Source organism: Carassius auratus, chromosome 27 (genome assembly GCF_003368295.1).
Source record: "Carassius auratus strain Wakin chromosome 27, ASM336829v1, whole genome shotgun sequence".
Classification (NCBI taxonomy): Eukaryota; Metazoa; Chordata; class Actinopteri; order Cypriniformes; family Cyprinidae; genus Carassius; species Carassius auratus.
Genome location: NC_039269.1, coordinates 23890429 through 23903142, shown reverse-complemented (window position 1 = coordinate 23903142; position 12714 = coordinate 23890429). Strand labels below are relative to the sequence as shown.

The following is a 12714-nucleotide window of genomic DNA, read 5'->3' as shown; positions in this document are numbered from 1 at the left end:
ATTTATTTATTCATTCAACATATTGACAAGTCAGAAATAAGATTTCATGATATTTAACAGTATGCTGCAAATTAACGGAGTTTAACATGTATTGAACCTGCAATATTGCACTGAATGTTGCTTTAAAGTGCATGAAGTGAACTTGTGAAGCTGATCCACCACGTATTTAAAAAGCTTTACTCAGTTACATGAGTTGAAGATATTTATTGTTTAACCAGGAGAAGAGCCATGGTGACATGCGTGCCATGACAAGTGTGCCTTGGCAACGGTCTGATGTGGCCTTGCACAACACACTGTTCGCAACAGAGAGCAAACTGAAGAAAGAATGCCTGTGTTGAGTAAGAACATTTGCATTAAATTCATTTCCCATTTCTCAGTGGTTAATTTGATATATGTAGCTCAGTGTACATCTGTCTTCATCTTAAATTATCCACTGACATTCTCGTGGATTCATGAGAAAATATATCTGACCCTTCTACTGTTATTTCCTCTTCTAAAATTGTGTTGTTTTACTTATAATGTACTTATATTATTTAGAGTATATTGCAATGTGACAGAGTTAAAAGTTATATTCGAAACGAAATATAAATGCAGGTAGAATGTTTGATCCATCCAGAATTGGTTAGATTCTGAAAGTGTGTCAAATGCCAGTTTGCTAGGGCAGCTGTTTTGGTATTTTGACATCATTAGCAGAAAGGTCATCCTTTGTGAAAATGACGTTTGCTTAATTATTGAACGTATATATATATATATATATATATATATATATATATATATATATATATATATATATGATAATATAATACTAATGAAATAAAAGGGCAATGTTTAATTAGTAACCTTGAATAACAAGTTTATGTTTCTTAACACACTTAAGTACTTACTTAAGTTTCTTTCTTTCTTTTGTTTTACTCTTGAATACATTTTAAATAATTATGTTTCAGTGTGTTTACTAACATACAAAAGCACAAGTATTTATTATAATTGAAACTCACGTTTTATTTGATATAACATATACCCCTGGTTTCACAGACAAGGCTTAAGGATAGTCCTAGACTAAAACGCATGTCTGAGTGGTCTCAACTAAAAACATTTTTTTATAGTCGTTTTTTTATATATAAAAGCTGCTAGACTTAATTTAACTAAGGCCTAGTCCAGGCTTAAGCTAAGCACCTTCTGTGAAACCGGGTTTTAAAGTTAATATATATTATATATGTTTTATGTATAAATGTGCGATTACAAATATATTTAAATGCATGACATAGATGCTCCAATAAAATTACATTAACATATAATGTTTGCTTGTCAGTACATTTATTTGACAGTACACTTTAACCATATTTCAAAGACAATGGTAATTTTAAAATTACATATAAAATATACTTAAGTCCTACTTACACTAAGTGGGTTAAAATCAGTGTTAAATTCACACTTAAGTATATTCTTTTGAAGTACAGTATATCATTTCCGTAATTACTTTAAAAAAGAGTTAACTGATGTACTTGCTTTTCACACTTAAAGTTTAAAAGGAAGGATAACTTATTACATTTAAATTAAAGATAATTGCCTTCTTTGGATTAACATACACTGACGAATTGTTCACAATGAGAGAAATGCATATTAAATTGGGTCAGTTTTGCTTTAATGTTGACTTTTAAATGTAACAATGCTCTGTTTGATTGACAGGTAGGGTGCAGACAGCCTTAAGGAGAAGAACAGCTGCTAAGGAATGTTATAGACATACTCCCATCCTTAATTAATTCTAATTATTTATTTTCTGCGTTTGTACTGCCTACAGCAGATTCCAGCCTTCTCAACAGAGCGTTATGGGCACAGTTCTTCAAATCACAATGTCTACTTAATAATTAGAGCAGAACTGCTAAACAGCATTTGATTTGTTAGAGGACTGTGACTGTGAAGTGAACGGTTGAATGAACTGTGGTTGAGTTATTGTGATTGGGTTTAATGTGTTAAACATTTGTCATGGCAAGTGCTGGAGTGAGTCATTTTCAAACCTTTATAGGGCAAAAATCAGTAAAACAAAGTGCACATAGATGAACAGCATATGACTCAGAAAACAGAACAAAAATGTGTTAAAAGCTACTGTACATTTATTTTTGGACAGAAAAAAGTTGCAGTTTATACAAAACACATTTAGCAGTGTTTTACTGTACAAACCTGAAAAATGTCATCACACTGTATGCTGTGGCATAAGTTAAATAATAAATTGCATATCATTTATTAAATATGAATTACATAGCTAGGAATAAATAGCATGTTCTATGCTACTGAACAGTAAAAAAAAAAAAAAGAATAATAAAAAAGTGAATTTGTGACATCTTAACCAACTTAACCTAATTTTAAAGAATCATGGTACACAATTGGTTTAGTAGAAATTCATACAGGTTTACAACAACATGAGTTTGAGTAATTGATCACTGAATTATTATTTTTGGGTGAACTGTCCCTTTAAGTAAAACAATTAAAGTTTGAAATTAGTTTATTTCACTGTTAGGTTGATGTAGTAGACTATATGTGTCACCTAAAATAATGCTTTGATGAGCAAGATTATTAAGAAAAAAAAGAAAAGAAAGAAGAGCAATAACCTTCTAATTGACCTCATTACATTGTTGACTGTTGTTCATCTGTCGGTCTAAGCCGTATGCCTTCGTGATTTGGACAGCTCCTTCACTGTCCAGCTGGATGTCCTCATGCAAGATCAAAGCGGGCAAAAAACGCTTGCGAGACCCTCCTGCACGGTGGAATCACACATTCGCTCTTCTGCATCAATAAACAACTTAATTGCTTTCTTGTCTCGTTGTCTGATGAGAGACTCGGCGAGCAGGATTTAAAGAAGAGCACAATCCAGCTCAAAAAACCTTTACACCTTAAGATGTATTGTTTAGTCCTTTGTTGGCTTTCTGAAAATGATTAAAGAATAAAATAACATCAACAGAATGTGGCTGTTAATAATTTGTGTGCACCCAGTCACCCAGATGGCATCCTTGAACTCAGTCTTGACCCCTGCTGACTGTGTTTGAGTGTGTGTGTGTATGTGTGCATGGGTGTAAATAAGTGCATTGTGCTGTGCAAATGTATGTAAATCACCTTATGTCAACAACTTTGTATATGTGCCAGTGCATCTACCCATCTATTCAGTATCCTTCTGCTCTTGATAAGGCACATAAAATGCCATTTAAATTTTAAACTAAAATGTAACTTTAACGAATTAAGATTTCTGAACTTGAATTGCATATTAAAAATCCATTAATTGAATTACACAGTTTTAACATAAATAAACAAATAAACTCAATGTGACGCATATTTGTCACATCAATAAAACAGGTCAGATTTCACATATGGAACTACTTGGGTTTATTTGATTTTATTTAAATTGTCATATTTTCAAATGTATTTATTCATGTTGCTTGAAATCAGCTCACTGTGAAAAAAATTAACCTTTAAAAATATGCACATTGTAAAAAAAATATGCCTATATAGCTGTGCAAGCTTTATTCAGTCGAAGCAAATTCAATTTAATGTTAATTATAATTGTTTTGTTTATTTGTTTTTGTGTAGTTACAACACGTTTAGTTTATTAGCACTATTACAGAATTTTTACCTGTTTCATTTATGACTGACAAGTATGCATCACATCTAGTTTATTGTGTAATCCAGATGAATGGAAATATGCAGTTCAAATCTTAAATTTAGTCCTAAATATGTTTTGGGGGCTTTTACAAGGGTCATGTGGTGTATCATGGGGGAGGGTCTTTCCTGGAGACAATCATTCTGTGCATGAGGGATTAAAATAAGCTTTTACTATTTTAATCTTTTCCAATTGAGAAGAACGCACATATGTCTCTGATTAAATTTGCTTTTCCAATATCTGTTTGACTCTCACTATAATGAAAAACCCCTGATTGTGTGATTACAGAGAACTATAAATAACAACTATAAAAACAGTCAGTTTTTCTTCCATATATTGGAAGTAGCAGCAGGGCTTCATATTACACAGCTATTTGTGAATATTGTTTTTAATTTAAGCACATGTGCTATTTTGAATAAGTAGTATCAGAATATGTGCATATGTTACTCATTTGAATGTTTCATAAATAAAGTTGCACAATTGGAGGTAAATTGTGTTTGTTTAGCAATGTCTGTTAGATGTTTGTCTTCTATAAAATGCAGTTGCAGAAATCAGTGGAAATATGGTCAATCCATCATCTACATATACTATTTTCACTTAGAAATAGTAATAATACAGGTATATATATATTTTTTCTCTTATAGTCAATCATCCCACTGCTGCTACACTTTATTTATAATACACTCTCAGAAAAAAAGGGACAAAACTTGTTACGGGCCGTTATCCTTTCAAAGGGCACTAATATACCTTTAAGGTACCAAAATGCACCCTTTAGATGTAAATATTGTACAAAGGATTGCCTTTTGAAATGGTACTGTTCCAGTGACAGCTTATGTGCACCTTTTTTTCTTCTGAGAGTATACGTACCTAGCTGTAAAATTCCTAGTCATGTAATGCCTGTTATTTACTCTGTTTACCTGCGCTATTGTCTGCATATTGTTGATACATGTTGTTTCCTGGAGGAACTGTTTTGTTTTAATCCATTGCCATGTGATGTGCTAAAAGTGACAATAAATTTGATATTGGCTTTCTGTGTTTTCCCCAAATAAGGCAAAATTACTTTTTATTAGCATGTAAATGCTGCTCTTTTTCATAAAAAAAAAAAATGTGTTGCAATCACTATTTTAAAATTTAGTTGAAATTTTACTAATTTTACCAAAAAAGATACACGGAAATGCCTCGGTTACATATGGTAATCCTCATTTCCTGAAGGAGGGAACGGAGACATCACGTCAGTGACCATCGAATTATGATATCACATCGATATACCAATCTACTTAAGTTAACGAGCCAAAGCACATTGTTATGCAATTATTGCATAAGTAATTAAGTATAAGTACGCAGCAGGTGCCATGGATACCAGGTTTTCGCTGAGGAGCCAAGTGGGTGACCAGGCCGCTCAGTAATGGTACAGCCGCTGTGGTGACGGGATGTGAAATCTCTGTTCCCTCCTTCTGGGAACGAGGGTTTACGTACCTATGTACCATACCATACTCTTTATGTCAGGTCGGTGACCAACAAATTGGAATTCCCTACCAAAGCACTATAGATGCTGCCCGTTCCAGTGCCCTGTGTAGGCCAGGAATCGCAACAAGTAGTTCCATTCACCATTGTTGAAGCACTACCCACTCAGTGAGATTGGATAACACTGGGAAGACGTACCCATTCCACTTGGAACAGGGACGCTGCGGAAGCTCTATCCTCCTAAATGAGCTCTCGGGAGCAAATGCACATATGAACATCCATTTAGGTGCATATGGAAAATTTGAGGTGATTGTAACCCTCTTGGAAATGGCAGAAGTCTGCCGGGGAAACACGGGCTCTGAGGCTATACCATAGACTTTACACATATGGGATCCATTTAGGTATCACATATGGAACCCAGCCTTCTACCAGTTCTTAAGGATTCATCGAGTGAAGGCCTGGCACCTGATGCTCTGCCAAATCTGGCTGCTGAGGGGACAGAGGAGCTTGACAGGGTCTACAGTACGGATCTGGAGTAGTTTAAGCAAGCCAACATTAACTGGATTGTAGGATATGGAGGGGGGGCTGGGAAGAACCCCACTCAATGAACAGATTCCACTTCAAGGCGTAAGCGTGTCTCCAGGGACCAGACATTAAGTTTCAAGGGGTCTGGACGCGAGTGCCATAGGGTAATCCATCTCTGAGTCTGGGCTGTCGCAAGGAGCACTGATTTGGGGAACCAGGTCCGTGTGGACCAATAAAGCACCACAAGCAAGACCTGCTCCTCATCCTCCCTGACCTTGTTCAGCGTCTGTGCGAGAAGTCTCCCTGGGGGAAACACTTCCCTCGGCCAGGGAGTAGAACAACTGGCAGTGAGAGGTCTCTGGAGAGGCAAAAACGTCTACCTGAGACGCTTCAAAATGTCTCCAAATTGGAGTGACCTCAGAACCTTTTGACTCCAAAGGAGGAGGTGGCGGGCAAGTTGTGACATGCGACAGGAGCACAGACCACCTTGCCGGTGGATGTACACAACGGTCCCTGTGTTGACCATTCAGACCAGAACGTGCTTGACTCGTAAGTGCCCTTTGATACAGTTCAAAGCAAAATGCCCTGCTATCAACTCTATGGAATTGATATGCCAGTGCAGACGGGGGCCCATCCATACCCTGACCTATGGCCATTGCACATGGCCTCCCAGCTTGTTGTGGAGGCATCCATGTGAACCACAGCATGCCTGGAGACCTGTTTCAGGGGCACTCCTAACCGGAGAAATGTAAGATCTGGGGTGAAGGTTTGGCGACAGGCCAGTGTAACTTGGACTCAGTGAGTTTCAGTGGGACCACCGTCCTGCCCTTGAACGAATTCAAGCAGGTGAGCACCAACCACGCATGTTCCTCTATGAGGTTAGCTGTTTGTTCGACTGAATCCAACTTCATACAGAGAAAGACAGGAGACAGGAGACAGGAGCATCGGTCATCTTCCATGTGGTGAAGCAGACGCCACTGAACCTGGCAGGCGAACTGAATCACATAGCCCAGGCTGGGTAGTACTAGCCAGGCCTCCAGAAACCGTGCATGTGAGATCAATGGAACCGCAGCCATAACCGCAGTGGGCCAGTTGATGTGGAACACAGGGACCCAAGTCAGACGTCTTGTGAGCAGACCGAATAGCATGAGGTCAGTAGCTGTATGGAGTTTTGAGAACTTCTAGGTCACGACCACCCTCATGCAGGTCCTTCAGTGCCTTGGCCTGGTGCACCTGCAGTAACGCTATAGCATGTGAAGTGGAGGCAGCTTCTTCACATGCCATGTAAGCATCGCTGGACAGGCCAGATGTGTACATCCAGACCCAGGAGGGGTGGCGCAGTCCGTCCTGCCTGGTTGGAAGTGGTATTAGGACACAACTGCATCGTAACGACCAATAATCCAGACTAGAAGGCTCAGGAAACTGTGGAGATTTCCAATCAAGCCCTACCGAAAAGCTTGTATGCATTGCACCTGCTACCTTCCTATACTCACGTTGTGATAATTTTATAGATAATTGCATGCCAATGTGCATTGGCTCGTTTAGTTTACACTTGAAGTAGATTGGTCTATTGAAGTGATATCCCAATTCGTTGATCACCAAAGTGACGTCGAGAGTGACCGACTGAAAGGAAACTAGTGATAGCAACACTTTTTGCTTTAACACCTGTAACAGATTTTTTTTTTGTGTGTGTTGTTTATCACACAATGTTTTATATATATATATATATATATATATATATATATATATATATATATATATATATATATATATATATATAATTTGGAAAGAGTATTCAACAAATAAAATAATTTTAAAAAAGTAATGGTGTTGATGTTAGTCATGTTCACAGTGTCAAATATTGGCTTTCACACATTTTGTTCAATCTTTTTGGGAACATTAAGAAAATTAGGAAATTAGTGTTACAACTCTCCCTGCTTAACTCAGACTTCATGGTCATTGTCTTTGTCTTTTGTAGATGTGCTTATAGACTGCTGTATTATGCAAGAGTTAGTTCCAGTCCAGTAACATTTTTGGACAAGCAGCGTTCCTGCTTGAGTAGAGTACTGATATTTCATATCACTGGAAACTTTTATTGTTTGTATTGGAGTGGTTTTGATTATCCTTCTGTTTTCATACCTATCCATCACTGCTAAAAATAACACTGTTTTTATACACTATATAGCCTCATAGACATTAGATTGGGCCTTTAAAAACTCTAGATACTAATACTCCTGCAAATTTCCATACAGGACAGAGTGTTCTTAGCCTATCTTGACTATCTTGACTTTAAGTCTTGCTTCTTTCCATTGGTTGGGTTGGCTGACGAAAACAATGGAACTTTCCAGCAACAGGTTGGTGGCAATCACTACAGACTTGCTAACTCAGAATATAGATCTCAAACCACCCCCAGCCCACCTGATGCTAATACTGGGTCTCTTTTTTTATTTTGATGACCTGTCGTTGTCATCCATAATCAATCAAAACTCAACCACACCCATTACATCCTGTGTAAAAAACCACTTAACAAGGCATTAGCTTACTATAATGCAATATTAGCTCATAAAAACAACCGGAGACATATGAGGTCTTTCACATCTGTCCCCATGCAGTCTAGCTAGAGATATTATTAAGATTTGTGGCCTTCTCGGTTTCTGAAATGACCAATTTGAAACTCTTATTAATGTCAGCCATAATTGTTTCCCAGGTAATGTTGTTGTTTACATGACCTGAAGAAACTAAATTTAGTATTAAAACAACTTATTAGAGCCATTCCAACAGATTGGTATATGCATTCAGGTTATAGATGTAAAATGTAAGATTCACTCTAATTTGTTATAAAAGTCAATATATAAATGTTAATTTTTTTTAACAATAAAAATAAATGTACTGTTCAACTTGCCGGTTTCACATGCCTGATCTGTTTTAGATTTAGATCTGTTTCTTTAGATTTTTTGTGTTTCAGTTCTCCTGCCGTGATTTTTTTCTATGGTTTTTGATTTAATTAGCTCCACACCTGTTTCACTTCTCCCAATTAAGTTTCTATTACTTAAGTCTGTGTTCCCTTATGTTCCTTTGTCTGCTATCATTTGAATCTGTATTTGGTTGTGCCCATTCTCGCCTGTGGCTTATTAAAAGAACTCTTTTGATTATACTCCTTTGTTGTGTGCTTTGTTTTGCAAAACAACACATGAAATCCAGTTGAATTGCATGGCTTACTGCGTTTGGAAATCAGGACACAAGTATTGCACATAAACAGTAATTTGGTGACTGGATGCAATCTCAACTTTTGAAATGAAAAAGGTGTTGCAAATAAACTCCTCCAAAGAAATTCACAAACGTACATTCACATAAACCTCTGAAAGGTTTTATTATATTTATTATAATTATATAATTTGAAAGTGATGCTCTATATCACCGTTCTAAGGAAGCAAATACTCAAACCAAACAGTTAAATTACATTCATTAAATGTGCCATTCGGTTAAATCTAACAATGCTTTTGTTTGCCAGGATTCTTAAATTTAATTTAATTTATTTTTATGTTCATTTTATTTTATTTTGGAGAAGAATTTAAACTTATTTTTTTGTGCATAACTTCAGACACAAAATTAAATAAATTGATGTAAAAGGTCAGTTTACTCAAGACAGAATGGAGTTTGTGTGGGAAACACAGGATTCTTTGTGGTCAGTTGATCTTTGGTGACCTTTGGGAACACAAACTTCCTGGATGCTTTCCATCTCCACACCACTGTCTGGCTACTGTGGCAACCGAAATGAATGCATCCATTTCTATGGTCAAGTCTTAAAGAACTCAATGGACGATTCACAACAGAAAAGGGAGGTTTCCGGACTGATAAAAAGACTCCCAGAATTACGTCAAAGGACAATTTACAAATCTCTCCTACAGCCTGTAAGGTTATCATGACTTTCAAGTTCTTATTGTCTGTCATCCTTATGTGTAAATTGGCTTGAATGAATGAATGTTGTATTAAAATATTTGGCACATCTACATATTTCATTGCTCAGATGATGCTTTTTCACAGATGACAGAATGTTGATAACCAAACAGCATTTTTTTCTGAACTACTGAAGTCAGTGGGGACCATTAGCTGTTTGGTTACCCACATTCTTCAAAATATCTTCTTTTCCCTTTATGTTCAACAAAGGAAATAAACATATACAGGTTTGGAACATCTTAATGGTTAGATTGACTGAAGTTTAGACTGAACTATCCCCTTAATATCAAAATTACAAACCTATATGTGGATAACACTTCAGGAGCATTTGGTCTTTGGAGGTATTTGACAAATCAGACAAATCAGGCTTTTGGTTATAGACATATATCTTAGCAAATCTGATCATGGTTTGTGAAACTGAGAAACTTGAGATTTCTTCTGTAAATGAGACACTTGAGTTTACTGGGTTCTTTTTCTCTGGAGAAAAATCTGAGAAACAATTGCATTTCGTTTTTTCATTAAAACAAACAGTTGAGACTGAGTGTTGCAACTCAGGGGAGTTGTAACACTATCACTTTAACCAGCTAGAAATTACCTAAATGGGTGAAATAATACATGACCATCACCAACGATGACAGCAGAAGTTGCAAAAGTAAAAAAAAAAAAAAAAAAAAAAACCTTTTCTTGATGTTGTAAATGATTATTACATATCAAATCTGGTTTGAATGAGCAGTTATTCTTGTTATAATTTCATTCTTTTAGGTATTAAATATATAAATTAATGAATAAATAAATGAATAAATAAATACAAATTCATTCAAAATGACATTTGTAGATTTATGTAATTCTACAGGGCTGATGAAAATTGAAATAAGTAGTTTGACATAAAAACTGAGAAGAATAATTGTTTCCAAGGTTGATGATAAATGTTTCTAAAGCACCAAATCAGGATTTAATGATTAATGAAGGATCATGTGACACTGAAGACTGGTGTTCTGCCATAAAAAAGGAATAAATTACATTTGAAGATGTTAATAAATAAATAATAATAAAAAAAAACATTTATTTTTAAATTGTAATAGTATTTCACAATATTTTCTTCTAGTTTTAAATAAGAAATACAGGCCTTACTGACCACAAACTTTAAAATGGTAGTTTGCGTATAAATTAAAAATTAAATTAAATTTCTAAATTTAGCAGATGCTTTTATCCAAAGCTGGAGGGACTATGTCTCCCGGCTTATCCAAAGCAACATACAATGCATTCAGGCAAACATATATATATATATATATATATATATATATATATATATATATATATATATATATATATATATATTTATATATATATATATATTGAATAATTTTCTTGATAGAAATAGAGAAAATGAAAGAGCTATTATATTATCACTTTGCATGAAATAAGACTCAAAAGTGGTTTAAAAAAATTGTGTTTGCATTTAACATCTGATAACATCAAATTGAGAAACGGAGAAAATACAAGAGTGGACTAACGTTAACGTTACTTGTGCTTTGATTCATTTTGTCACTTTGCAAAATCCATGCAAAACTGTGTTTCTTCTCCACGGGTCCTCATTGTAGATTGACAGCATGTTAAAGATTTCATTTGGCATCGGAATGATGTCACAAACCTCGAGATCAATAAGTAGCTACCTGAAGTCGAACGCCGTACAGCACGCGCACGGTCCTCCCTGCTGCTGACGTCACGAGCGCAGCTCTGTCCAGCCGAACGCGCCTCTATCACTGCCGAGGTTCTCGGGCGCGGAGGAGGAGCTGTCAAAGTTTACAAGCCAAGCCGAGGGAATTTTTTCAAGAAGACAAGAAGGCAAGATCCTTGAACATTATTGAGAAACCCTTGAAAGAAGAGCCCTTCTAACTATGGAGTGAAGTCTGAGAGGCTTTACACAGAAGAAATGGCAGGACCAACTGAGATCGGATTGATTTTTACCTTACTGCTCTCATGGAGCTTCTGCGCGACGCCGGAAAAGAAAGGTAGGAGTATTGTGAAACGGCTTGTTGTATTAGGTTAAACCCTAATCTTTGAGCCAGTTCGTTAGAGAATGAGCTCCTACGCTTGATGGAACGGCGCACGTAGCCTACCTTCAGAGATGTGCGCTTTGAGAAACCTCGGGCAGCGTGGGAACAGTGGAAGTTTGTGCTCACAGTCCCACAGAGAACTTCCACTTGGATACTAAATAGCCTCGTTTTTAACTGACGCTTTTATTGAAGCTGACACAGATAATGCTCCTTCAGGAACAACCTCAGATTGAGTGTCTTTAGTTCACGGGTCAGTCCTTGGGTTTGAACTTTCAAACTTTCAGTTACCATCCCAGATTTTAGTTTATATGACCCCACCCCATACTTTTAATAAGGTTGTGATTTTTTTTTGCTTTATATTGCGGTACTGCGTGGCACTGCCATGATTTCAAATGGCATAGCAGAGGCTGAGAGAACAGGATGAATCTTGCAATGTTTTATCAGACAACCTAAAATATGTTTCATGGTAACATTGCAGTTGGCTGGGTTCATTCAAAGTCAAAATATTAATACATTTTAAACCAACCTAACTACATAAGATTGCAGTTATTACATCGTTACATGTGTCAGATCTAGTTGAAATCGCTTCTGTACTTTGGTTTCAAATTTATTTCACAGTTTGACATTAACATTTGATCTAAAAATTATTTTGTTCATTTGTATCATTTGACTTTCATTTTGTACTCCATCTTTATGTTTCAACTCGATACCTTTTGACATTTCTACTGAATAATTAAATTAAAAGAGATAGTAAAAGTGCAGTAAACATATGGTTATGAAATCTAAATCACTTTCATTTTAATTTTAATTTTAGTATGTCAAAAATGTTTAAAAAGTGAAAATAATTGTTGCCTTATTTGATCTGACCCTGTTGGTTTACCCAAATGTAGTTGATTCAGTCGTTTTAACTTATATTTGACTTAGATTTTATCACACAAAGCACTTGTTTTTTCTCTTGGTTATCTATATATGTTTTTAAAATGTAGATCCAATGCTCATTGTAATGAACATTTTCTTTTAAATGAATTCAGTGAACTAAACCCATTTATTTAGTCTAAGATA

General features: G+C 35.9%; 1 protein-coding gene across 2 annotated transcripts in view; it reads left to right on the top strand.

Moving 5' to 3' along the window:
* Window positions 1-11340: 11340 nt before the first annotated feature.
* Window positions 11341-12714, top strand: part of egfra (epidermal growth factor receptor a (erythroblastic leukemia viral (v-erb-b) oncogene homolog, avian)) — a 56763-nt gene continuing 55389 nt past the window's right edge. For both annotated transcript variants that reach the window (XM_026206794.1, XM_026206793.1), the window contains exon 1: window positions 11341-11607. In XM_026206794.1, coding sequence (XP_026062579.1) covers window positions 11529-11607 — 79 coding nt within the window. In that variant the 5' untranslated portion in view covers window positions 11341-11528. The remainder of the gene's footprint in view (window positions 11608-12714) is intronic.